The sequence below is a fragment of the Mastomys coucha genome, unplaced genomic scaffold, assembly GCF_008632895.1.
Source record: "Mastomys coucha isolate ucsf_1 unplaced genomic scaffold, UCSF_Mcou_1 pScaffold20, whole genome shotgun sequence".
NCBI classification, from domain to species: domain Eukaryota; kingdom Metazoa; phylum Chordata; class Mammalia; order Rodentia; family Muridae; genus Mastomys; species Mastomys coucha.
Window position 1 is genome coordinate 88,358,810 of NW_022196903.1, and position 24,965 is coordinate 88,383,774.

General features: G+C 42.8%; 1 protein-coding gene across 3 annotated transcripts in view; it reads left to right on the forward strand.

Annotated features, from left to right (window-relative positions):
- The window catches only part of Slc25a26 (solute carrier family 25 member 26), a 105,350-nt gene that overhangs the window by 62,836 nt on the left and 17,549 nt on the right, over positions 1-24,965 (forward strand). For all 3 annotated transcript variants that reach the window (XM_031382673.1, XM_031382675.1, XM_031382674.1), the window contains one exon: positions 14,550-14,594. In XM_031382673.1, the coding sequence (XP_031238533.1) occupies positions 14,550-14,594 (45 nt within the window). The remainder of the gene's footprint in view (positions 1-14,549; positions 14,595-24,965) is intronic.

Consider the following 24,965-nt stretch of genomic DNA (forward strand, 5'->3'; position numbering starts at 1 on the left):
AAACACGGTATGCACTCTCTGATAAATGGTTATTAGCGCAGAAGTCTGGAATACAGGAAGAACAACTCTCTAGTGTTCTAACTATAATATGATGTGGGATGGTTCTTTTCTGGTCTTGTCTGTTTGTTCTGAATGCCTCTTGAGTCTGGATGTTCATCTCTTTCTCTTAAGCTGGGATGTTTTCCACTATGATTTTCCTGGACATATTATTTATCTCTTTAGGCTGAAGTTGTTCTTGCTCTCTCAAGTGATACATAAATTAGATCTTTTTTGTGCTGTGCCATAGAACTTGCCTGCTGTGTTCATATTGTCTTATTTTATCTTTTTTGGTGTCTGGATACTCTCATCTGTCTTGCTTTCCATTCCCAGAGTAAATTCTCACATTCAGGCCACACTCTACTGCAGTTTTAAGTTGCATTTCCCTGGTAGGTGATATTGAATTTTTATGTAAATAATCAATCAATTAAATAAATGCTTGTTGTCTGCATGTATATTTTTTTGAGAGAGAAATGTCTCTTCAGTTCCTTTTCTCTTTTACAGAGATTCTTTTTTGGAGGGTGGGGTGCAGTGCTGGAGTGATGGCTCAGCAGTTAAGAGCACTTGATGCTCTTGCAGAAGACCCAGGTTTGATTTCCAACATCCACACAGTGGCTCAAAATGGTCTATAACTCCAGTTCCTGGGATCTGGTCTTCTCTTCTGGCCTTCACAGGCACCAGGCACATGGCACATAAAATAACATAAATACATCTTTTAAAGTAGTTTTATATTTTTACTTTGTTTATGGGTATATATGTGTAGATGCTGGTGGAGGCCAGAAGAGGGTGTCAGATTTCCTGGAGCTGTAATTAGAGGTAGTTGTAAGCAGTGGTCCTGGGGTGTGAGTGCTGAGAACCAAATCTTCAGTTTCTCTTCAAGAGCAACAAGTGCCCTCTAAGCCATCTCTCCAGCCCTGCGTTTGCCCTTTTTAATTAGAGCTGGGCATGGTGTCACAGGTCTGTAATCTTCACACTCAGGAGACAGAAGCAGGGGGAATGAGACTTCAAAATCAGTACAGGCTACATAGTGACACACTATCTCAAGAAAGGAGAAAAACAGCAAATGAAACCAAACAAATGTATTCCCACTGTGAATAACAACAGCAACAACACAGGAACAACACAACAAACAACACCGGGAACAGAACAGGCAGTGGTGTTGAAGCTCAGTGGTCTGGCATACCTGGCATACAACGTCTGGGTTTGGTACTGCACACTCCATGCACAGCGACATGAGCCTCCTATCAGATGTATTGCTTCTAAAACTGTCTCCACAGTTTTTCTTTGCTGTGTGGAAGCTTCTTAGTCCAATGTGACCCCCCCCCCCCCCCCCCCCCCCCCCCCGCCCCATCCTCACTTGTGTGCTGTGCTTTAGGGATTTGCATGTCAGCACTGGTTATCTCAGTAGACAGGATCTTTAAGAAGATCACCTTAAACATAGAAACCATGTGACGGAAAGCTTCTGTAAGGAAGATCAAACAGGTTTTATATTTATTTAAAGAAGACAGGATCTTATGTAGTCCAGGATGGTCTCAAAACTTTTTGAGGTGAGGTAACCTTGAGCTCCTGATGGGCTTTCTCCCCTCCCAAGGGCCACCATTACAGGTGTGCACCAGCTGACTTGAAATGAGTGCTAGCACATACTGGCAGTTAACCTTACTAGGGTTTTCCAACTAGGCCACGATCGTCTGCTGTTCCCAGAGGTTCTTCTGCATGTTCTCAGGCCCTCCCTAAAGTGGAATCACATAGGATCCTGTACCTGTGTTTGAACCAGGCCTCCAGGGAGTTCTGCAGCATGCTAATTCTTTCCACTTGGAGTACTTTGCTGGTTCTTATAGCATCCTGAGAAGTTTTAGCCTTTGGTTCATTTGGATGCTGTCCTGGTTGGAAGGCACTCTTCATTCAGCCCCAGCCCCGGCTGGGGTGATGCTGCTTTGTTGAGTTGCATCCCGGCTGAGAGTCCTGTCAGCAGGAATCCTGTCTCAGACACACCTGGACCAAAATGAACCAGGCACACTTGCTTAAAGGGTTTGTCTTGTTGTCACCAATGAACTCTGAAGGTGGTTGTGGGAAAGGTGGGGCATTTTGAGATGATCCTGTATTTGCCATGAGGATACAGCAGAGAATCTTTCAAGAAAGGAATTCTCTGCATTAATATTAACTTACTTGCTTAATAAACATTTTAGTTTTGATAAAGTGTTATAATACAGTTTCTCATTGAGATCCATGTTTTTCAATTTCTGTGATAAAAATAGGCCATTGGCTACAATTTTTATCTCACTACTACAAAGCAGTTTTCTCAGCACATTCCCCCTTCTGCCACAGATGGACTTTTTAGCCATGGCATTCCAAAGCCTGGTGACAGAGGTTGTATTGAAGTGAGTGTCTTGCTTTAACAGACTGCTGGGGCTCTATTTGTTTCCCATAATTTTCTGCATGTTTATTTCAAATGAACCATAAAATGACTCAGTGCCAACATGTGGTTTTAATAACAAATATGGGTTAGCAAATGAGTGTTGACTTAGAATTTAAAGTTTTATACATCTGCCATGACTAACCTCTGAGCCAGTTTGTAACTCAGCCCTCAGTCTGTGTTAAATAATTTATCAGTAACAACTTAAATTTTTTTTCTGCATGTCAGTTTTCTGGGAGTACCTATTCATAATTGGAAAACACTTATCAATAAACCATTTGGTGAAACTTCATAATAAATTCATTCCTTGTCAAGTTTTATGAAGTAGGCATGGATTTCCTTCAGGGATCCTTTTTGTCCTATTTTTGAATTATTGTTTATACCGTATCAAAACATCAATTTCAAAATAACCAAACATGATATGATAAAACTAACTGTGCAAATCAGATGTTTGAATCAGAGCACATTGTTATCCTCTCTGAAGACTGGACACACATGGTTTTCTCTTCCTTCTTCCCTCTCTCTGGTGGCCCAGCATTCACAGCTGCTCTGTGTCAGTGTGCCCATCTTTGACGTGTAAGATAGACATGAGAGATGGAGAGATTGCAGGTGCTGATGTGTGAGGAAGAGGAAAGGCCATAGCAGATTTGTATGTGACTAGGCCTCGACTAATTTAAAGTCATGTTTAGAAATCAACATTGCATTAAGAAAAATATTCTGGCGAAAGAAGAAATAATGTAAAAAGCTAAAATAATATTTTTTATTAGTTACCAAAGTTCATTTATAATCCCAATTTTATTTAGCCTCATATTTTATGTCCATGAAAAACCATTTTTAAACTCAGATATTAACAGGGGGAAAAAAGAAAAAAAACAGATTATCAAAAAATAACCCCCCCAAAAAACCATCAGATTAAATTTATATATACAGGATCATTAAAAAATGAAACTCGAGTGGTGTTAGATTGGGTTTGTAAAACCTGCTGTCTCAACTGGGGCTGCAGAAGAGCAGAAGACTCTTGTGGAAGAAGAGCAGACACCTTGTAGAGTAAGGAGAGGTGTGGCATACATGTGGGCAAGCAGATGACTTTGGAAAGATTAGTGGCACTCACACTATAGAATACGGCACCTCGTGATGGGGTCTGAATGGTGTGACATTGACCTCCAGGAAGGGAAACTTCTGAGTTGCTTCTGGGCATTTATAACCATGGGCTTCTTTTTAATCAGCTCTTCTTTCAAGCAGATAAAAGGGTTTTGAGAGCTTCAATGCCTTCCACGCAGAGTAACTTTCTTGTTACAGTAGTGTGTTCTGCGTTACTTTATGTCATAGCTTTTTCTTCCTAATTTCTGAGAATAATTCAGTTGTATTTATAGCATGATTATTACTCTTTCAAATACTTGTTCCTTTTAAGCTGGTTTTAATGAGGTATTATTTTTACGTCTAGGGCACATGCTCATTTCATGGCTTGTGAGTTTTCACACAGTCTTCAGCCTGGCCACCTCACGTAAGATGGGAATGTAGAGCAGGTACCGCTAAGCTTTCTACAGCAGCAGCAGGTCAGATGATCTGATGCCTGACCTCTCTGTTGTAGCTGCTTAGCTCTGCGTGGTGGCAGGAGAACCGTCAGAGACAGTGGGTGCATGGATGAACTGACTGGCTGCACATGGCTTCACTCAGCAGCAGCCTGGGCTTGGGAATGTTTTGTCACCACCAGAAGAGCTCTCCTGTGCTCCTGTCCCACCATCCACCATCTTCTTAGCCAACACCTTAGACTGAGGGTATGTGAAAATGGGTTGGTTTATTTAGACAACTTAAGCTGTATGGAATTACACTGGAGGTCTCCTTTGCTGTCTAGCTCTTGTCACTGTTGCCCTCTAGTGATTATTTCTCAGGTCCATTTCTCCATCAGGTAAAGAAACACTGGGTGAGAAGGTTGCAGTCACAGCACACAGCCAGGATACATTGAAGCAGAAGGAGCACATAAGACACAGACTCCTATAAGGCACTATGGGGATGCTCCAGCCTTGGGGGTGGAGTCTGGACTCACATATTCTATAGAGTGAGACAGGGCTAGGTCTGCTTTCTCCTTCTTGAATTGGACTGGAAGAGATTTCATTTTGTGATTGGGTAGGCTCAGCTGAGAAGCAGGATCTTACTGGCTAAGGCAGGTTTAGAGGGATCTGAGATTCTTCCTGAGGAAAAGCTGCCAAAAGAGCCTTTCTTCTGGACAAGAATTTGGGAGTCAGCCATCTTTGATCAAAGTGAAAGCAGTCGGAGGTCAGCTTGGGCTGGTCGAGGCCCTTTCCCTAGCTAGCTAGCTATTTAGGACTTAGGTGCAAGTGGGTCTCAGCTTTTCCAATTCTGCCCCTTTAATACAGTGTCTCATCTTGTGATGACCCCAACCATAAAGATACTTCCATTGTTGCTTCGTAACTCTAATTTTGCTACTATCTGGAATGGTATGCAAGAAACTGTATTTTTCTGATGGTCATGGGTGACCTTTGTGACCTACAGGTTGAGAACTGCTGCTTACCTCTCTCCCATCTTTCTTTAGCTTCACACACTGTTTAGAGTTTAGTCACACGTGCAACAGTTGCCTCTTCCTTTGGGCTGTAGAGTGGTCTTTAGTTGAGTAAGATGTGACCATTGGCTCATCTGTTCCCCCACAGGTAGACATTTGGGCTGTCAGCTTTGGGGCTCAGGTTGGTAAAGCAACCTTGCCCATTTTTATCCACATCTTTGTATTGATATTTGTTGTAAGTACTTAGTGGGATAAGTGGTCAATATGGTATGTAAACTGGACAGCCATGGTGCCTGAAATTCTAGTACTTGGGAGGCTGAGTCAGAGGGTTGCAAATTCAAGGCCAGACTGGGCTACATGGGGAAGGTTTGTCTAAAAAAAAACAAAACAACAAAACAAAAACAACTTCCCAACTTAGACCTTTCCCAGGCCTTTGAGGGTTCTAGCTGCCCCATAGCCTTGCCAGTGATAGGTATTGACAGTCTTCACAACTCCCAGCTTTCCCATTCCATTATGCAATCACTTTCTTTCTTGGCTGCTCTGGCTCAGCCCTCCAGTCTAATGCTGAATAGAAGTAGTGAACACTGACTAGAACTCTGAACAGCTTTCCCATGTTCCCAATCTCTTATCAAAGATGCACTCAGGGCTTTTTGTTCCGTTTAGTTTGGTTTGTTCATTTGTTTTTGCCATTTAGTGTTAGATGTTACTTTCTTATACATGTTTTAAATTTTAATTTTATTTGAAATTGTTTTAACATTTCTTTATGTATGTATATACATATACATGTGTAATTACCTACTACAATATATGTATGTGTGTGTGTGTGTGTGTGTGTGTGTATGTGTGTACATGTTCATATGGAAGTATCTATGTGTGTGTGTTGGGGAGGGGGTGAGAGGCTCATTTTCCTCCATTTTGGGCCCTAGGATCAGGTACAGGTTGCGGAGGCAGGCATCTTACTGCTGAGCCATCCTGCTGGCCCTCATTTCTTAAGGACGGAAATTTCTTACTGTTCACAGTCTGGTAGATATTTTTGCATTTCATGCTAATACCAATGTCTGTGGTATTTTCAGGAACCTTTTCCCTATCTATTGAGGTGACTACACAGCACTTCTTCGTTCTTCTCTTAACTATAAATCACACTGATGTCAGAATGGTGGAGCAGCTTCACATTTCTAGAATATGCTGAACTGCTCATGAAGTATTGTCAGTGTTTGTAATTTGGGATTCACTTTGCAATGTTTAGAGCTTACCTTTTCTTTAAGGGGTTAGGAGCACAGTGTCCCCATGGTTTCCAGGTTCCCTTACTGCACAGGATCTGGGAAACATGCTTCCCTTAGGACAGTGTGAGTCTTTCACAGGCTGTCTTTGTGCTTACCTTGTCTGTGCGTGGCTAGCTAGCTAAGTGAGATGGAACTGGGGGAAATTGTTGAGAAACCAACCAGCTGCAGGGAAAGAGGTTTTGGGTGTTCGCACCTACAGAACAGTCTGCAAACCAAGTGTCACGTCAAACATGCAGTCTTCTGATGGGGACTATGTTGTTTCTGTTAGCTTCCACCATGGCTTTCAATCCTGCTGCCTCAGATAGTCTTATGACCCTATCAGGGGATCAGTCTCCAGCCCCTCATTTTGCTCAGTGTCTTCTGTGCTTTCTCCTGAGATCGTAGATGGCCATTGTAGAGATGTCTCATTTTCTCCTTTTTTGCATGTGGACTCATTGGTTTTGATTGTGTGCCTGGGGTCAGCTGAGGTGACAGGAATAGCAAGAAGAGCTAGTGTCCTTTCTATGTTTAGGGTCTCCACAGCTCTCTGGCCCAAAACGCAAATGACATCTGGTTCATTCCTGACAGCAAGGGCACCTTTGTTGCCTTTCATCTTTAGTTGCCTCTGCCCTGTTATCATATCATAGCATGTGCTTTTCTAATTTGCCCAAGGTCCCCAGGGGCCTAGCACATTGTAAAGTGGAATCTACAAGGGTGTCTGGGGCATGGCCCTTTGGGAGGCCACAGCAAGAAAGACCAGTCTGGACCCACAGGAGGCAGTTGACTGCCCCCTCCTGCAGCTTTCAGAATATCACATGTGCTTTTTGACTCTGGTGAGTCACAGACTTCAATCTCACTCATCTGCTGTAAGCCAGGCTCTGTGCCTGCACTGTGTATAACCCCGTGCATGCTGCTTACAGTGAAGTGTAGACCTGGGAGCACATGTCACAGCTAGGAGTTTAATACTACACCCCAGTTGGGCCTCCCTAGGCGAGGAGTTCTTTTTGAATTGCCATCCCATCAGCCCTCCATATTGAATTTGCTAGTGTCTTAAAACAGAATGGTTTGAATATACACAGCTCTACAGTTGCTTTATTCTACACTCAACATTATCTCAGTGGTTTTCAAGCCTCAGTGTGTATAGGTCACTCCATAGGGTTGTGTGTGACAGACAGATGTCCTAAGGGAGATTGTTTCAGAGAAGTATATGGAAGTTTTAAGCAGATTTTGGCAAATACAAGTCACTCAGTTGGGTTATGTGTGACAGACAGATGTCCTATGGGTGAGTGACTGTTTAATAGAAGTGTATGGAAGTTTTAAACAGACATGGGCAAATGTTCCTTTCCCCCGCTTCCTTCTGACTTTTCCACTCCCGTGAGGTCTTTCTGTTCTTGTGTAATACGTCCTCTACCAGCTCTGCTCTCCTTGGTCTCCTTTGATGTTTCTACAGCCCTAGTGTAAGTGTTTCTTACATGCATGCATTTCTAGTTTGGACAAGAATTAAAGCACACATTAAACAAAAAAGAAGATGGACATAAGAAATGGTAAAAGTTCCAAGGAAAGGTGAGTTCACGTGCCCTACCCCATGGGCACATACTCTAGACACGCTTTTAGAGGGACATGGCTGGATGCATGCAGTTTTATTAACTGAACCATTTACATCTTTCCATGGGAACAAAAACTATGCAGAGGAGAAATGTCTGCCAACAAATAAATCCGCTTTTTGCCCCTTACTCTTGCCTGCCTCCCAATGTGATATTTGAAACAGCCGTGATTTATTCTGAATACCATGAGTAGGAGAAGGTGCCGTTCTTACCCATCTGTACTTCTCTCCTGGTCTCTGAAGGTACCGGGAAGTCCGCAGCTATTTGTTGTGAAAGCACCATGTAATTTTTTTCAATTCTAATTCATGGCTGTCTGACAGGATGCAAAGTGTTATTTCAGTTTTCTTGTTATCTGTTGAGATTTGTTTTGTGTTTGACTACGTGGTCAGTTTTAGAGAAAGTTTCATGAGATGCTGAGAAGGTATTTTTTTTGTGTGTGTGTGTGCTTAGGTAAAGTGTTCTGTAAATATTACGTCCATTTGGTTTATAACATCAATTAGCTTCAGCATTTCTCTATTTAATTTTTGTTTTGATACTCTGTCTGCTGGTGAGAGTGGGTTATTGAAGTCTCCCACTATCAGTGTGTGAGGGTCCGTGTGCGATTTTAGCTATAGTAGCGTTTCCTTTATGAACCTCAGTGTCCTTGTGTTTGGACACTGCTGTGTTCTCCTGATGGATTTTCCTGTGATGAGTACATAGTGTCCTTCCCTATCTCTTCTGATTAGTTTTGGTTTAAAGTCAGTTTTGTCAGATATTAAAATCCTAACTGGCTTGCTTCTTCCTTTCTTCCTTTTACCCTGAGGTGATGGCTACCCTTAATTTTAACATGCATTTCTTGATTGCAGCAGGAGAATGGATCCTGTTCTCTCATCCATTTTGCTAGCCTGTGTCTTTTGATTGGGGAATTGAGAGCATTGATGTTGAGCAAGACTCATGAGCAGTGGTACCTGGTGTCTTGTCATTTTGTTGTTATGCTGTGCCCCTCTCTCCCCTTGGTTTCCTGGTTTGGGATTCTTTATTCCCTGTGTTTCCTGGCTTGACTAACCTTTTCAGGTTGAAGTTTTTCTTCTAGTGCTTTCTGATTTGTAGACAGATCCTGCTTAAATTTAGTTTTATCATGGAATGTCTTGCTCCATCTATTGTGATTAAAAGTTTTGCAGGGTGGAGTAATTTGGGCTAGCATCCATGGTTGTCTCCAAAATCATAGAAGACAATTTTCCTAACTTAAGGAAGGAGCATACAGAATACTAAATAGACAGGGCTGGAAAAGAGACTCCCCTCAAGACATAACAATCAAACACTAAAATACAGAACAAAGAAAGAATATTAAAAGCTGCAAGGGGGAAAAAAAGTAGTATAAAGACAGACCTTTTAGGATAGTACCTGAAGTCTCCATGACTTTAAAAGGTGTAAGAGCCTGTGAGAATTCTGAAGGGCAGTGTGCTGACCCTTCAGAGTTCCTTACACAGCTGCTGCATTCGCGTTCTTCTCTGAGGTCTGTGTGGCTGACCCCTGCTGACCCCTGCTGACCCCTGCTGCTTCCTGCCTTCTCTGCATTCTTCTCTGTGGCTTTCTGGGGCCAGTTAGAAAGAGAACAGCCTCATAGGGCAGCTGAGTACCAGTAAGTGTCTCTGAAATAACCAGTCCCCCAACCCTGGTGTGTATGTAGGAGGGCAAACTAAGAAAAGAGTGAATTAGAGACTAGTCGGACATTTCCTGTGCCTGTGACAAGCCAGACACTTACTGCTTTTAACTATCTTGCATGTTCATTACTTTTTTTCCTTTTTTCTCTTTCTTTCTTTCTTTCTTTCTTTCTTTCTTTCTTTCTTTCTTTCTTTCTTTTTTGTGTGACTGTAATGAAATGCTGGACAAAAGCAACCTCAGGCAGGAAAGGTTTGTTTCTCTTATCTCTCTTCAATGCATTAATGTCATGTGACTGACACCGTAATGTGTAAGTTGATACACTGAGTCACTTCTGCCCAGGTAGAATGATTGTGATGATTCTATAGAATATAAAGATGGAGTTGCACTGCCTGTGTCTGATGCCCAAGTGAGTGACAGAATGATTAACAGTGTTCCCTCCTGTGTAGGCTTTAAGACTTTATTTGAACTTTTGCTCACTCTTACCTTCTTCTCTCTGTTGCTTTTTCCCTTCTCGTGCTTAATTTGGAAAGCTATCTTAGAGTGCTTAACCTAAAAGGAATTCATTTCAGTATTTCTTTTTTTTTCTTTTTGAGACAGGGTCCTCTACCCCCACCCCTGGGTGCTAGTATTAAAGAGGTATGCCTGCTTTTCCACCCTGCATTTCATCATTGAGTTCTACTCTTTTTAATGAGATACACTCTTTCTCTTTGTGCAGTGCTAATAAGTGAATTGATATGGTTAAATTAAAACAAACAAGGTGTTTACTGTTGAAATTCTATCCTGATATGCAGTTGCTAGTGGGCTTTGGATGGCTCTCATTTGAACCTCCCCCCACCCCCTTAAAGAATGACAGCCATTTTGAAGCAAGGAGTTTTTTATATATCTCACATCATTTGTCCTTGGCCACCACTGAGATTGAACAGAAAGGGCGGAGTATTGAAAAGGAGAATGGCTCTCATTTGTGGGACACTAGCATGGGAAACCCTACATGAAGCACAGTAATGGAAGCAGCCATGCAGCAGGAGAGAGCTCCCCATCACAGGATTCCTTGGAGAGGGAACTGGACCAGCTTTGGACCTATTTCTGTGTCAGTGGTAAGCTGACCATTCCATGCTTCTTTTAAGTCTTAGGTATTGGTAATTTTCTTGTTTCCACAACAAATATTTGACAAAAACAATGTAAGGGAACAAGGGTTTATTTTAGATCACAGTTTGAGTGGACACAATCCATCCAGGCAGGGAAGGCTTGTGAGAGGGGGCTGAAGACAGCGGGTTACGCGGTTCCAGTCAGGAAGCAGAGAACCTAGGCTGAGTTCATTTTCTCCTTTTTATTGTGTCTAGGACCCCAGCCCATGGAATGATACCATCCATATTTAGGGTGCATCTTCCTACTTCAGATAACCTAGTCTGCATAATCCTTTACAGACATGGCTAGAGATTTATGTCCATGGTAATTTTAAATCCACCAAGCTAAAAATTAGGACAGACCATTATAACCTTGTAATTTTGATTCTTGCACATTTCCTTGAGTTTATAGAGAGTTGTTGGTCACTTTTGCCAAGTGTTATAACATTTACTCTTACACTATATATTTTTTTAAAGATTTATTTATTTTATTTATATGAGTACACTGTAGCTGTCTTTCTTCAGACACACCAGAAGAGGACATCAGATCAAATTACAGATGATCCACCATGTGGTTGCTGGGAATTGAACACAAGACCTTTGGAAGAGCAATCAGTGCTCTCCAGTCCATACAGTATATTTTTTTGTTCTTCAGGCTCCCTAAGTCATTCATATTGTATTGATTGTAGCTTATAAACTAGGCTTATGTATTTAAAGAGTATCTTGTTATGTGATTGTGCTATGGAATAATAAAATTATAGAGGTAAATGATACCTTAGAAATGATACTTTATAGACCTTCAGTTATAAATCACTTCACTGTGTATAAAAATACAGGGTTATTTATCTTATGATCATAAAGTTGGAAGCATTGATTGAATTCAAGCATAGTTGCAGTCCAATACTTGAGGACAGGTAAGTCCTGCTTATGATATAACCATGTACATTGTTCATGTTGTTAGTGATGCCAGCACTTCCTGCTAGGGACATCCAAGATTCATTTTCTCTAGTTCACCCAGGATCCTCACATACACTCGAGGATAGAATTGCTGCTATGCTTGTTGCTGAGGGAAATCCATGTTGAATTGTAGCAAGGTCCCCTGCTTCTGCCTCTTTGATGGTAGGAGGGTTTATTGCTACCTACTTGTTACTGCCATGGGCCTATACAGCCTTACTTAAACAAAACATCTTAAATGAAGGCATTAAGCAGGTCACAGCAGTGACCTATTTTGTAACTTTCAGTGGAATAAATGGGTATGTTGTATGTTGGAATAGAAGGCCTCTGAGTATTGCTGTTCATTTTCTTTGTCTATAAAGCATTGTAGAATAACAGCTTATCTGTTTGGGGTATGAAATTCTGTGTTTTGAAGAAACATCAGTGTTGTTGCACTTCAAACCAGACGTGAGGAGGGGAGGCAGCTCTCTAGTAGCCCTTGTCCTGCCCATGTTAGGAACAACATGGAGCTGTGTATGCCTGCCAGCTGTGTGACCCACCTCCATAGTGGTGACTTCCTGTTACTGTGGAATGACAGCAAGTGGCCTGCAAGAGCTTGACTTAACATTTGAAATATTTTCACACATCAGGAGCTTATCTTATGAGGGACCTTTTGGTGGGTTCTAAGAGCCCATAATGAAGTTATATATTCAAGCACTTATAGCATGTTTGGTTACCTTAGTCTGTCGGCTAATCTTATTGTAGGGAGTAAAGCTGGGATTTACTATAGACTTTCTTTGTAAAGCAAAAGTTCTAGGGAATAGTTGGGCCAGGGAGCTCCAATATATTATATGTAAGTTGCCTCTTTAAGCTGAAAGAATAATTTTATGCATAACTTGCAATTGAGGCAAAGGGCAAAATGTTTATGGAATGAAAATTAAATAGTCTTAATAGCCAAATAAATTTAAGCAACAGTGTATGTGGCTTCTTAGGTTATTTTAATAAAAAAAAATTCTAGCAATAGTTTTTACAGTCATTTAAGCCTTTTCATTTGTAGAGTGAAATTTAACATTGTTGTAGAATGCAATGCCTTCACATTTGGGAGGGAAAAGCCCCAAGAAGAAACTTAGAAGATTCCAAGTCCTTCCTGCTACTCCTCTTGGCTGTATCTCACAGCATAGTATGATTTCTTAAGGCTTTAGATGAGCGAGGTCTTAGAAGCCTGTTTTATGGCCAGGTTTTTGTGTTTGGTATTTGATTTCATTGAAAATACAGCTCTTGAATTTCAGGATGGTCAATGTCAGAATGGCTTTGGGAATCAAAACACTAAACTTAATTTAACCTCTTGTAGGACTTTGATATGTAGAGTGGGTGACTGCTTACTTATGACACTGGCCAGTTTCTCCAAGATTTTCATTTGTCAGATGAATCCAAACTAGTGACACTGACACACACTCCCACTGCCATTTTCTTGCTCAGTAGGACAGATTCTGTCTCTGTGGCGTGGTCAGTCCCACTCAGCAGCACTGTCTGCTTTAGACAGATGCCGATGGACTTTTGAGTTCTGACCAACACAGCTGTCTCTTCCCACCCCAAGTTCATGTGATGATAAATAGTCATCACACGCCTGCTAATCCTTCCAGGAGGTGTGGGGTGCACACTAGTTGACACTGCCTGCAGTCTACACAGGCACATTCTACATGATGTATACCTGAACTAAACTGTATAGAGACCAGCAACATGGGGGCCACTGTGCCCAAGTGTCACCTCTCCTGGCACTCAGTGTGCTGCACAGGGCAGCAGCTGGAGTCCACTGGAGTTCATTTTTATTTTGGAAAAGTAGGTGTGGCTTCTTTTTTTTTTTTTTTTTTTTTTTTTTTTTTTTAGAATTTCAAAAAGTTCAGTTAAAAGCAAAAGGGTAGTTATATTATGTGGGAATTAATAAGCAGACAAACATGGTTAGAGGCCTTTGCAGGTAAATGAGTAGTTAGGGCTCTGAACTCAGATGGTCTGACTCGTGTTCCTCACTACGTGTCTTTTGGCAAATCACACAGTTTCTCTGAGCCAGCCTGCTCACCCATCAACAGTGCTAACCACGCTGACTGGCTTATGGCTTGTTAGCAGGTTCAGTGAGTACAGTTTACTGAGCATGTGGTGGTTCTGTCCCATAGCTGGAGTATTCACTCTAAACACTTTCTAAGTATTATAATCTTGACCTCTCCTGACGACTGTTGGTGACCTGCTCCCTGGCTCCGTTGGGTTTACTGTAGAGTCTGTGTGGAGCACCATTCACAGAGCTTTTCTTCTTCAAGAGCGCAGCTCTCCCCTCCTAGACAGGCAGCAGGTTTCTGGAGTCTGCCATGTTGACATGCTCCTGCAAGTGTCTTGGACTTGTTTGCTTTCCTCCCCCTCCATCCTCTCCTCTGTCACCCTCCACTTTCTTTCCTTCATGCCTGCCTGTCCCCCGTCTTCGCCCCCCCCCCGTCCTCTCCTCACACTTTCCCCACTACTTCACCGCCTCTTTTCGCTTGCTTTTCTGTCTCCCCTTTGACTTTCTTCATAATGTCTCCATCTTTCACCTCTTTCCCTTTTCCTCTCCCCATCTGTTCTTTTCTGCTCAGCTGCTCTCTTGAATGCTCACACTGCTTGCTGAGTGTACACCGCCATAGCTCACATAGAACCTGGCCTGCTCTCAGTGTTGCTGTTACTATGGGAGATGGTTTGTCTTGTCTCTATGGGATTGTCCCTTGTCCATGCGGAGATTTTTCTCTCCATTTCACAGAGCTTCACATTGCTTTTTGTGTTCCTTGAGCTTGAAATAGGAGAGGATCTATGGCCAGGGTTTATCAGCTTTTTAAATATGTACTGTGCTTGCTTATTTGCTTAATACTGGTTTTATTGCAGCCATACAATAAAATGAAACACTGTAATAATTGCAATGTTCTTACAATAATGCTGGGCTAACCACTGATTTATTTTTATCTAACCTGCATGATTTTTCTCTCTCTCCAGATTCCTTTCTCCTTGGTCCAGTTTCCCTTGTGGGAATTCTTGAAAGTAAGTTTTTTTTTAATCATCATGTGAAGATTGTCCCTAGTGCCTAACAGTGTGGGTATACGATGGAAAAAGATCATAGTGAGTAGAAGTTTACTCCAAATTACCAGCAGCTGAGAGTGGTTTTCCTTGTGATTTACAGGCTGTGTCAGACATTACTGAGGTGTGTGTGCTGTCATGTACAGCAGGTGGAACTGAGACTCACACGTTAGAAACAGCTTGCTTCACTCTCCCCTGGACTGCCTGTTTTCTCCACTTAACTGAATGGTTTGTGAGCATGTGTGGGTGAGTGGGCTCGCAGGAAGAGCAATGAGGATGAGTGGAAAGATAGGAGGGTCCAACCCCCTCCAGCCCCAGGGCAGACAGAAGGAGCAGTGCCAGGCTGGGAGGCTCTGGCTGTCCTTCACTTCTGCTGCAGAGTCCTAGTGAAACTAGGAGCCTTGAGTGACTGCGTCCTGGGGTTGGATCACTCATCTGTTTAGATAGAAGGGAACACTTTATGTGGTGAGGGCTGGGAAGGTGACCTAGCAGGTGAAAGGGCTTGTCACATAGGCCTGACAATCTAGTTCAATCCTTCAAACCTACATAGAAAGCCAGTATGGTAGTGTATCCCAGGATGCCTATGATGAGCTGAGATGGCGACAGTAGCCTGGGAGCCTGTGAACTGTGGTGTGGAATATGCTGAGGAAAGTGCCTCAACTAGGTGGGAGGTGAGGACCAGCTACCAAAGGTCAACCTCTAATCTGCACACACAGGTATGCACACATGCACACATGCACAGAAATTGACTAACTAAATTACTTAAACGTGCATAAGCATTGCATATATTCGTCCTCATTTGGGGCAATGATAGTGCTATGAATGACATGGGTCTTTGCTGGCATTATAAAGGGCTTAATAAAAAGAGTACTACATGGTTCCAGTCGTCATTATCACATACAAGTTCAGTGTTGCACTGTACACATACACGTAGAGAGCTGTACTGAGTCAATATGTCTCTAACGTAGACTGTATGTCTTGCTAGGCTAATGGTCACAAAAGATGGAAAGTTTTTGTTTGAGTGAGAAGGGTTTATGAATTAATGAGGCAGGAAAATGGCGGAGTATCGAGGTAGGAATTGGGGCTGGGACAGCTCAGCAGTACAGTGCTTGACTGGGAAAATGCCAAATTCAGTCCCACTCTTGCAAGAAAAGGAGCAGACAAAAACCAAGCTGATGCCACCATAATCTTATGGGTTTGCTCTGCATGGTGTATTATAGAAAGCAGTCTTTTAAAGTATCATAGGAGTTAGTTTGGACTCTAGAATAAATCCTATTAAAGTTGTATGGCAAAGAATATAAATGAATTGAAAACATTGTTCTTTTTAAAAGTAAACTCAGAGCTGGAGTAGGCAAGATAGCATTTGCCTTCAAGCCTGATGGCTCAAATTCTATCCCCGGGGTCCACATGATAGAACGACCAAATCCTAAATATTACCTTCTTAACCTCCGATTCACACCACTCTCCCATGCATGCACACATGTGTGTGCCCCCCAACCCCCAAACACACAAATAAATATAAGGTTTTTAAAGTTTCAAATAAACTAGAACAGTAAAGATTTTTTACATGTAATGATTTTAAAAGGTACTGCTACTCATTTAATGGAGTTTCGGGGTTCTTTGCTGTCATGTTTCAATGTTTCCTTCGTGGTGCAGGTTTAGAACAGATTCCTTGGCCCACTTTTCAAGGCGTGATATAACAGCCATCCAATGAGAAGGTCACATTCCCTTAGCATACCAGGTCGCTTTTCAGTGTGTGACAAAAGAACTGTGAGGCCAACGGCAAACAAGAGCCCTGTGTAAGCGCCTCAGTGACCAGCATTCACAGTCTGCAGGCCCAACAATAACCAGCATTCACAGACTGCTCACGCTAATGCCCCGGCACTCCACATCCACAGGAATGTTTGTAGGTCCAAAGACAGAAGAAGTATGGGGTTGGCTCATTTCTTTGCAGAAATTTAAGGACATTTGTAAAATTCTGACTAGCTAAGAAATTGCTAGAAAATTTTGTAGTAATCACAGATACCAGTACTTTGCTTAAAGTTCTTTTTAAAGTTTTAATTTTATGCATTCCCTGCAGAGACCGGAAGAGAGCATTGGCTCCCATGGAACTGTAGCTACAGATGGTTGTGAGCAGCCATGTGGGTGCTGGGAACTGAACTCAGGTCCTCTGGAAGAGCAGGCAGTGCTCCTAACTGCTGAACCATCTCTCCAGTCCTGTTAAACACATGTGTCTCCATGGTAGATAGTTTTAGTTTCTCAAGGAATACCATGCATACAGTGAACAAGATAAGTCAGTTCTGAGGGTGTTTAGAGCCACTACTGTTCACGAAGCCCAGCTCGCTCATGTTCCTGTGTTGCCAGTGCTTTCTCTGCCCCAAATCCCCAGCAGCCACTGCTTCCCGGTGCCCGTAGGCAGGAGAGTGTGCCACATAGCATCCCCTGCTCTGCCTCCTTCTTCGTGGAGTGCTGTTGGCCTTTGCATTGCTTTGCCCTGTGGCAGTTCAGAATGTGTGGCTCCACTCAGCACTGATACACATTTGAGCTATTCCCAGGCTTCCCTGGTTATTCATTGAGTGTCTGTAAACATCCATGTGTAGTAGTATTTGTGTGGACATATGCTTTTTTCCTCTCTCGCAGAAAGCAGTCTAGGAGTTGTATCCCTAGACTGGAAAGAGGGTATGTGCTTAATTGTGTAGGAATTCGTACAGGTGTTTCCTTAATGGTATAAAAGTCCACAAGGGTGTGTGTGGTTCCCAGTGCATTCTGCATTCTCACCAGCATGTGTGACTGGTCACCGGTTCTGTGTCCTTGCTACATGTTCATTGATTTAAAGAAAACAGCCACTCTTTAGAGTTTTGATTTGCATTTCCCTCAAGGTTAAGTAATGGTGTACATGTCTTCACACATTCTAAGCGTGAGATCACAGAGTCTTTGTGGAAGCAGAAACTTGTGGCCGTTTTTTTTGTGTTTATGGTTTTACTCATGTAAGTTGCTTTTGCAATCGTGTAGGGAGATTGTGTTATGTGAGGCGATTTCTCTGTTGTGTTTGTGTGGGGACATGGTTTAGGAAATTTTCTCAGCCAGGACCCTAGCAGTGCATCGTATGTTGTGAGCGGTGGGACTCTGGGGGGTGGTGTGCGGACACCACTGTCAGATCACAGCAGTCACCTTCCTTTTAAGCTGACTTCCTTCAGCTGTCCCCCACTTCTGTGTTAACCTCAGCTATGACACTTATTCTGACAGACCTTGTAGCATTACCTTTCTTCTCCTCGGCTTTGAGGGGGCCACTTGGACATGTGTAGCTCAAGGCACTTGCCTCCTCTGTGTGCCAGCTTAGGATGCTCAGCAGTCTCATTGACACCCTCACATAAGGTGTTACGGGTGACCAGTTCAGAGCAAGATGCCCAGCCTTTAATAGAACCCCAGGATCATTCCAGACTTTCCTCTTCAGTTCTCTGTGTGTGTCCCATCAGCAAAGGCTTGCTCAAGCTCCAGACTCCAGCTTACCCCAGCTGTGCCTCAGAGGCATCCCCAGGCTTCCCTCAAGGTATTTAGAAACTTTTCTTTTTCACTGTGTAGACCAAGCTGGCCTTGAACTTGGAATTCTGTCTCAGCCCCTTGAGTGAGTGTGGGAGTTACAGGTGTGTGCTGCTGTGTCCAGCTTGGTTTTGCTCTGGATTCCCTAACTTCCTTCTTCCAGATGCTTAGGTGCTCTTTAAGGTGAGTCACGTCTTAGGTCCTCTCCTAAGATGTCTCTAAAACCTTAAATGGAGGAAGAGTGTCTCCTCCTCCCCAGCCTGGTCCCTCACCCAGCCCATTACTCCCGGAGCAGCCACCTGCACTCCCCTCCCCACCCCCCACCATGGCCCTGTGCACTTAGTGCGCCCTGCTCTCTGCTGCACTGCTCCTCCGTGGCCCTGCGCACTTGGTGTGCCCCCTCTCTCTGCTGCATGTCATTTATTTGTCCATTTGATGTCTTGTTGCTTGTGTGTGAGAGACATTTTTACTTTTACTTTTCCAACGTGACAAGTGGTAATGGTATGCCTCTAAGGTGTGACACAGTGTTTTGAAACACATGTTCGTCATACTGAGTGGGCATTTCCCAGAGGACAGAGTGATAGGAATGGTGCAGCAAACACCTCAGAACTGGAGAGACAGCTCAGCAGTCAGCAGTACTCGCTGCTCCTCCACAGGACCTAAGTTCAGTTCCCAGCACCTGTAGCTCCAGCTCTAGGGAGTCTGACACCATTTTGTGGCTTCCTTCTAGCTTCCACAGACATCTCTCCTGTGCTCCATGTATTCTGTTCTTTCCCTCGGCCTCCTCAAGTCCAGTTAGTCATCATCACTTAGGTCGGACTGAGGGAGAGGCTCCCCATCCACCCTCTTTCCTTGTTTCCTCCCTGGGAATCCCAGCTCCTGGGGAGCCTTCTTTGGCATTTCAAGAGTTTCTTTACTAAAGCACATGCCATTCCTAAACACACTCACCAAAGACATCAGATGTGGGATGAGCAGGTACCATGGCGGGCCCTGGATGAAAGCCTGTATTTATATCTGCTTCCCATCATGCAGGACTCAAGAGCTCAGCCTCTCATTAGGCTTGGATAGGAAAGCCCAGCATGCAGAAGACTTCTGTCCTCAAGTCAGATGGGGCTTATATTTGCTCATAGCACGTTTTTACTGTGCACCAGTAGTGGTGACAACAGAAACACTAAAAACCGTAGCCAGCATTTCTTAAAGGTACAGTGTGCTGAGCCCTGTTGTGACCACTCTGCTTGGGTGACCTAACCTTTGTTTCTCCTCTGGAGATAAGTGTCATTTGTCTTCATTGTGTAGATGTGAGAAGAGAGATGGGGAGACAGACAGAGACAGGCAGGCAGACAGACAGGCAGAACATACCAGCCAGCAAGCCTTGCTCCCCATTGCAGGAGTGCTAGAGTACCATCAAGATTGAACCCAGGTGTTGGACCCCAGCCCTGTGTTCTTAGTCCTGTTGCACTGAGTTTGTTCATGAAGTGCAGTGTCTTTGCCACTATTTTCCCTTTCATATGCTCCGGAGTTAGTAAGAGTAAGTTAGTCGGAGTCTTTCTCCTGAACCCCTGAAGGCAGTTCTTAGGGACCAGTGGGCTTGTGCAAAGGTCACCCCAGAGCCACCCTTCATGGGTTTCTGTGTCACATTCCCCACAGCACACTTCTGTGGAGATGAATGAACATTGTTGTTGGCCTGTCTGTATTTATGCTCACATTCTTTGCGTTCTGCCTTTTGTGCCCGCTGTTGGCAGGTGCTTGCTGATTGTTGAAGGCTAGCATTCTTTCCTGATGGAGTTCCACACAGACTTGTATAACTGTTGTACTGGCTGCTTTATTTATAGGTTCCTTCAGAACTATATTCACAGCCATAAAAATATGCTTTCTTTTTTCTAAATATACATGATTTCTTCTTGCTGAGTTTAGATGAAGAATATATGTTACATATTATTAATATAGATATATTGAAATATCCTGTAGGAAAGTCAAGCTTTAAGAAACAAAAAACAAAACCAGGAAACAATTCATAGTATGGGAGAATTGCCAATCACTTCCAGGTCTAAATAGTTTAACATCAGGTATAAGATGGCCTGGAATCACACAGCAGTACCTACGAAAGGGAAACATGAATCAAGCAAAGGAAAGTCAGCTTATGGGCTAAGCTTGTGATGTCATTCTCTGCTTCTTAGGATGGAATAGGAGGCCAGGCTGGCTCACACTCACTTCCTTTACACATAATTGAGTACAGAAGTTACTCGGATATTTATCTTGTATTTCATAGATATTCAGCAAAAGCGGTGCTGTATTAAAACTGTGTTTTCAAGTTAAAAAAGAGCAGTAACCTTTTGCTGTTGTGATTTAGTGATCTGTAGATGTCTACCATCACCACACCCACAGAAGCATCTCTTAGGTGTTGAATAGTAAACTGCCATTCAGAGATGCTCAGCCTTCAGTTTCCATAGGCGCTGCTTGTGAGCCTGGGAGAAAGCAGCATCTCCACACACAGGCTGCTGGCTCACAATGGACTGCAGTACAGGCAGGCTGATCCAGCACTGGTAAGAGGAAAGTGTATGATCTATGCCCTTAACTATATGCCAACATGGAGGAAGAAGTCTTAAAGTAAGAACAGAAAGAAGAAGTCTTAAAATAAGCTTTATTTCCTGATCGCTGGGTCTAAGATGTCCCCATTTGCTTCTCTGTTGCTATAGTGCGAACTGACCAAATAAACATAGGGCAAGAAAGAGTTTATTTATTTCAACCTTCAGTCCATCATCATGAGAAGTCAGGGTAAAAGCTGGAGGCAGAGACTGAAGCAGAGGCCTGTTGTCTGACACCATTGCTGACGAGATGTGAGCAAACATGTGTTCATCCAATGACAGACCACAGTATGAGTAACAACAAAGTCTGCCTTGGGAACCAGTGGGCTTCGTTGAGATTGTATACAGGTTTAGGTATGCAGTGTGCTGTGTGTGTGCTATATCTTAGCAGACATCACTAGTTGATCACACAGCCCACATTTTGTCAAGCTCACATTCTCAGAAAGATCAGCAGAATTCTGTATTCTGTGATCCATGATGGGAGACCTACGTTGTGTTCCTGGTTTGGAGCATTCTCAGCCAATCTAAGAGTTAGGATTTGTGGTGAATGTCCAATTCACACATTCTCCCTTCTTTACACAAGCTAATGTCATCAAATTCTTGCCTGCTTTTTAAAACTGAGGACCTGCTACGCTTATAGCACCCCAGAGATGAAGGTGATGATTCCCTTTTGTAGTTGGTGCTTCATTCTGGCTGCACAGGGCGCTGACAGAGCTTCTGAAGGCTGGTGTTGGCAAGTGACTGCTCCGTGCTTTCCTGGTGCTGCGAGATGGGCTTGCTCTTCGGCTCCCTTGTTAACTTGATAAGCATCTTCTCTGAGATTTTAGTTTTAACTGTCATATAGTGGTTGTGTATGTACATGGATTAGTGTGGCATTTGGCAACAGTGCCCACTGTATAACACTCAGGCTTGTATCATTTTAGAGTTCTTTCTTTCTTCTGGAAACAAAGCCAAGAGCATTAAAACAGTTGTGCCATTTGTTGACTCAGGAAGCATCATGAACCTCAATTATAATTTGTTTATCTTAATTATTACTCAGCAAACATTGAGATGCTGTTGAGTGAATATGGCCTCTTTTCCTTTCTGCCAAAACAAAACAAAATACCCAGACAAAACTAATACAAAATGAAACAACATGCAGAGAACTTCCCAGTTAGAATGAATATTGCAAAAGACACATCTACATAATCCAAAAAAAAAAAAGTCTGAATAGTGTTCCCTAACTCTTACTAAGCAGGCGTGCTACTGTAGCCTCTTCTGCTTTTGCTCCAGAATAATACTTGTTTTCTGTTCAAGGCACTTAGAAATTCTTATCTTTACCCTTCTCCCATATCTAGAAAGGCACAGTTCTGAAAGCCCCAGGCAGGCTAAATTCCGTATTTTACTCAAAGTGCAGATCAGCTGGAAGGAGACTGCTGCTTGCACATCCCACCCACAGCATCATCCAGCCACAACTGCAACACTGTCAGCCTGTGGGCTCAGAATAATTCCTAGTTAGCAGCGGGGTGCATCCAGTCTTTATTATACAAACTGTGGCTGAGAAGTCTCTGTTAGCCTACAGCCACCCAGCGATGCTGCTGTCTTGCTGTTTTGTTTTCTGCTCTTTTTGGTTTCCAAAGCTTATTTTGAAACCTCTGCCTGAGACATATTGGTGTATGATTACTTCACAAGATGGCTTGTCTGACTGAATAGGAGAGTCCCAGGCAGCTCTCAGAACGGCCTTGGGAATTCTTATGCAAGGCTACACAGTAGCTTGGTCAGCTTCCATAAGGGAACATGTCCAGGGAGTGGTCATGTGCTAGCTCTGCTGTGTGGCAAACCTATTGGTGGATTCACAGCTGTGAGTCTCCCCAGAGCTGATTGATCCCAAGAGCTATGCAGATTTGAAAACCTTCATGTTGTCTTAGTTGTCAGGCATCATTATTTTGAAATTGAGTAGATAACTCAGAAATTACCTATTATGTACCCATGAAAACCACATACTAAAATTTTATAATCTTACAAGACCAGAAGTCAAATGAGTCCTTTTGAATAGACAGTTTAAAAGTCCTACGTTGTGAATGTTGTCAGTCAGGAGCTAAGTCACTTCTTTTCAGTTTGTCTTTCATCAGACAGTAGTGTTCATTTGGGTAGGCCTTTGGAAGTAAAAATCACAAGCTCTTCATGGTGTGCTCTAATGGAAGACAGCTGCCCACACTTGGACTCCAGCATTTCTGACACTGCCTGTTTGTACCAAGAGTACCCTTGAATCGTGTACTGGACTGGGGAGGGATGAGCCAGAGTTTCTCTTGTTGTTCTTCCCTGGATAGGCCTTCAATAATGGCTAAAACCAGGTCATGGTGTAGCTTTTAGTTCAAGACCAACCTGGTCTATATAGGGAGCTCTAGACAAAGTTACAAGATGAAAAAAAGGTAAGAATCATTTGGGAAATGGGAAGAGCTCAGTCATCTGTATAGCAATGCCACTGAGCTACTACTAGGTGAAATGAGCCCAGCTAATGTTTGTAGCTTGCATATTTATAGACAGTAGCAATTCTTGTGACATTGCATTAAAGGCCTGTACTTAGTAGGTGCATACTGATGGATTTCTGTAGTCAGATTTGATCATTGAACTATGGAAGCTAGGGAAAAGGTACATAGGGACTTGGCTGTTTCTGTAACTCTCCTGTAACTCTAAAATTATTTTACAATAAATTTGTTTGCACACATTATTAGAAATATTTCCTTCCCTCTCATATTAAGAAAGTTTACCTAAGGAAAAAACAGCTAAGCACATTCTGACAGCTAGTCTCAACTCTTAAATTTGAATTTCTCTTTGATATAAATGAATGTCTACATAGAAACCAAAGAACTTCATTTTTATTTGAAAAGAAAAAGGGGGGAAACCCATGGAATTGAGGTCAGGATGCAAATACTTGGGATATGTGGCCTTCTGTATTTTTAAATTCTTTTTGTTTTTGTTTTTGTTTTTTTGTTTTTCGAGACAGGGTTTCTCTGTCTCGAAGCCCTGGCTGTCCTCGAACTCAGAAATCCACCTGCCTCTGCCTCCCAAGTGCTGGGATTAAAGGCATGTGCCACCACTGCCCGGCTTAAATTCTTACTTAACTTAAAAGTTGAGACTCCAACACTGTTTCTTCATGTTTGGGCCCCTTTCTGTCCCTCCCTCCCTCACCTCCTCTGTCATCTGTCTGCCTCAACAGGAGTGACAATTTCACTTCTGTGGCAATGGAAGTACTCACTCAAGCTGAGAATGTTATAGGAGCTTAAACTGTCTGCATATGCATTAAGAGCGGTTCAGGCAAGAAAACAAAACAGAAAAAGCTCTGTTACAGACTACAGCAATTAAGCATTATTGGAGTGAAACTATCTTTCTCTACAGTTTGCTTGTTGCACTGCGACACCACTGGACGTTGTGCTGCAGCCGTGACTAACCTGGAGAAACAGCACACAGATAATTCTGACTGTCGCAATATATGTGGCTCTGTGCAAAGCAAAACAAAGCAGCTGTGTTAGCCACGCGACCTTGGGCAGCTTGCTCAACACTACCCTTAGCCTCTGCACCACACCCGTTGTGGTTTGTGCAGATCTGGAAAATTCCTTTATATCCCACTTGGGATGTGCTAGTTACTGAGTGAGCTATCCAACAGCATCAGTGGGAATCATGTGGCCCATTGCTAGTGCTATCTTTATTTTTATTCTATTTCCAGTGTGGTCTGAACTTACTTAAATATAGCCAATTATTTAGTCTTTCTGTGAGTGACCTTCCCTAGCTTCCAGCGAGTTTTTGTTTGTCTGTTTTTGTTTTGATTTGTTTTGGTTTATTCCATCCTCTTGCCCCCGCACACATGAGCTAAGTTACAACTTCAAATATTTTCTAATTTATATATAGTACTTTTTATCAGCATAGTTCCTATTGTTCTTACTAACTCCAAGATGTAGCATTTGTAAATGGTTCTGATCTATTTAGATTGGTCAGTCTCAAAATTACTTCTCGAACATATTGAAGCAAATTGCTTTGAATGCGGCATAGTATGAGTGCCTTATTTATTTATTTAGTCAGCAACAGTCTGTTTTCTTTTCTTTTTGTTTTGTTTTTGTTTTTGTTTTTGTTTTTGTTTTGAAACAGGGTTTCTCTGTGTAGCCCCTTGGAACTCACTCTGTAGACCAGGCTGGCCTTGAACTCAGAAATCCACCTGCCTCTGCCTCCCAAG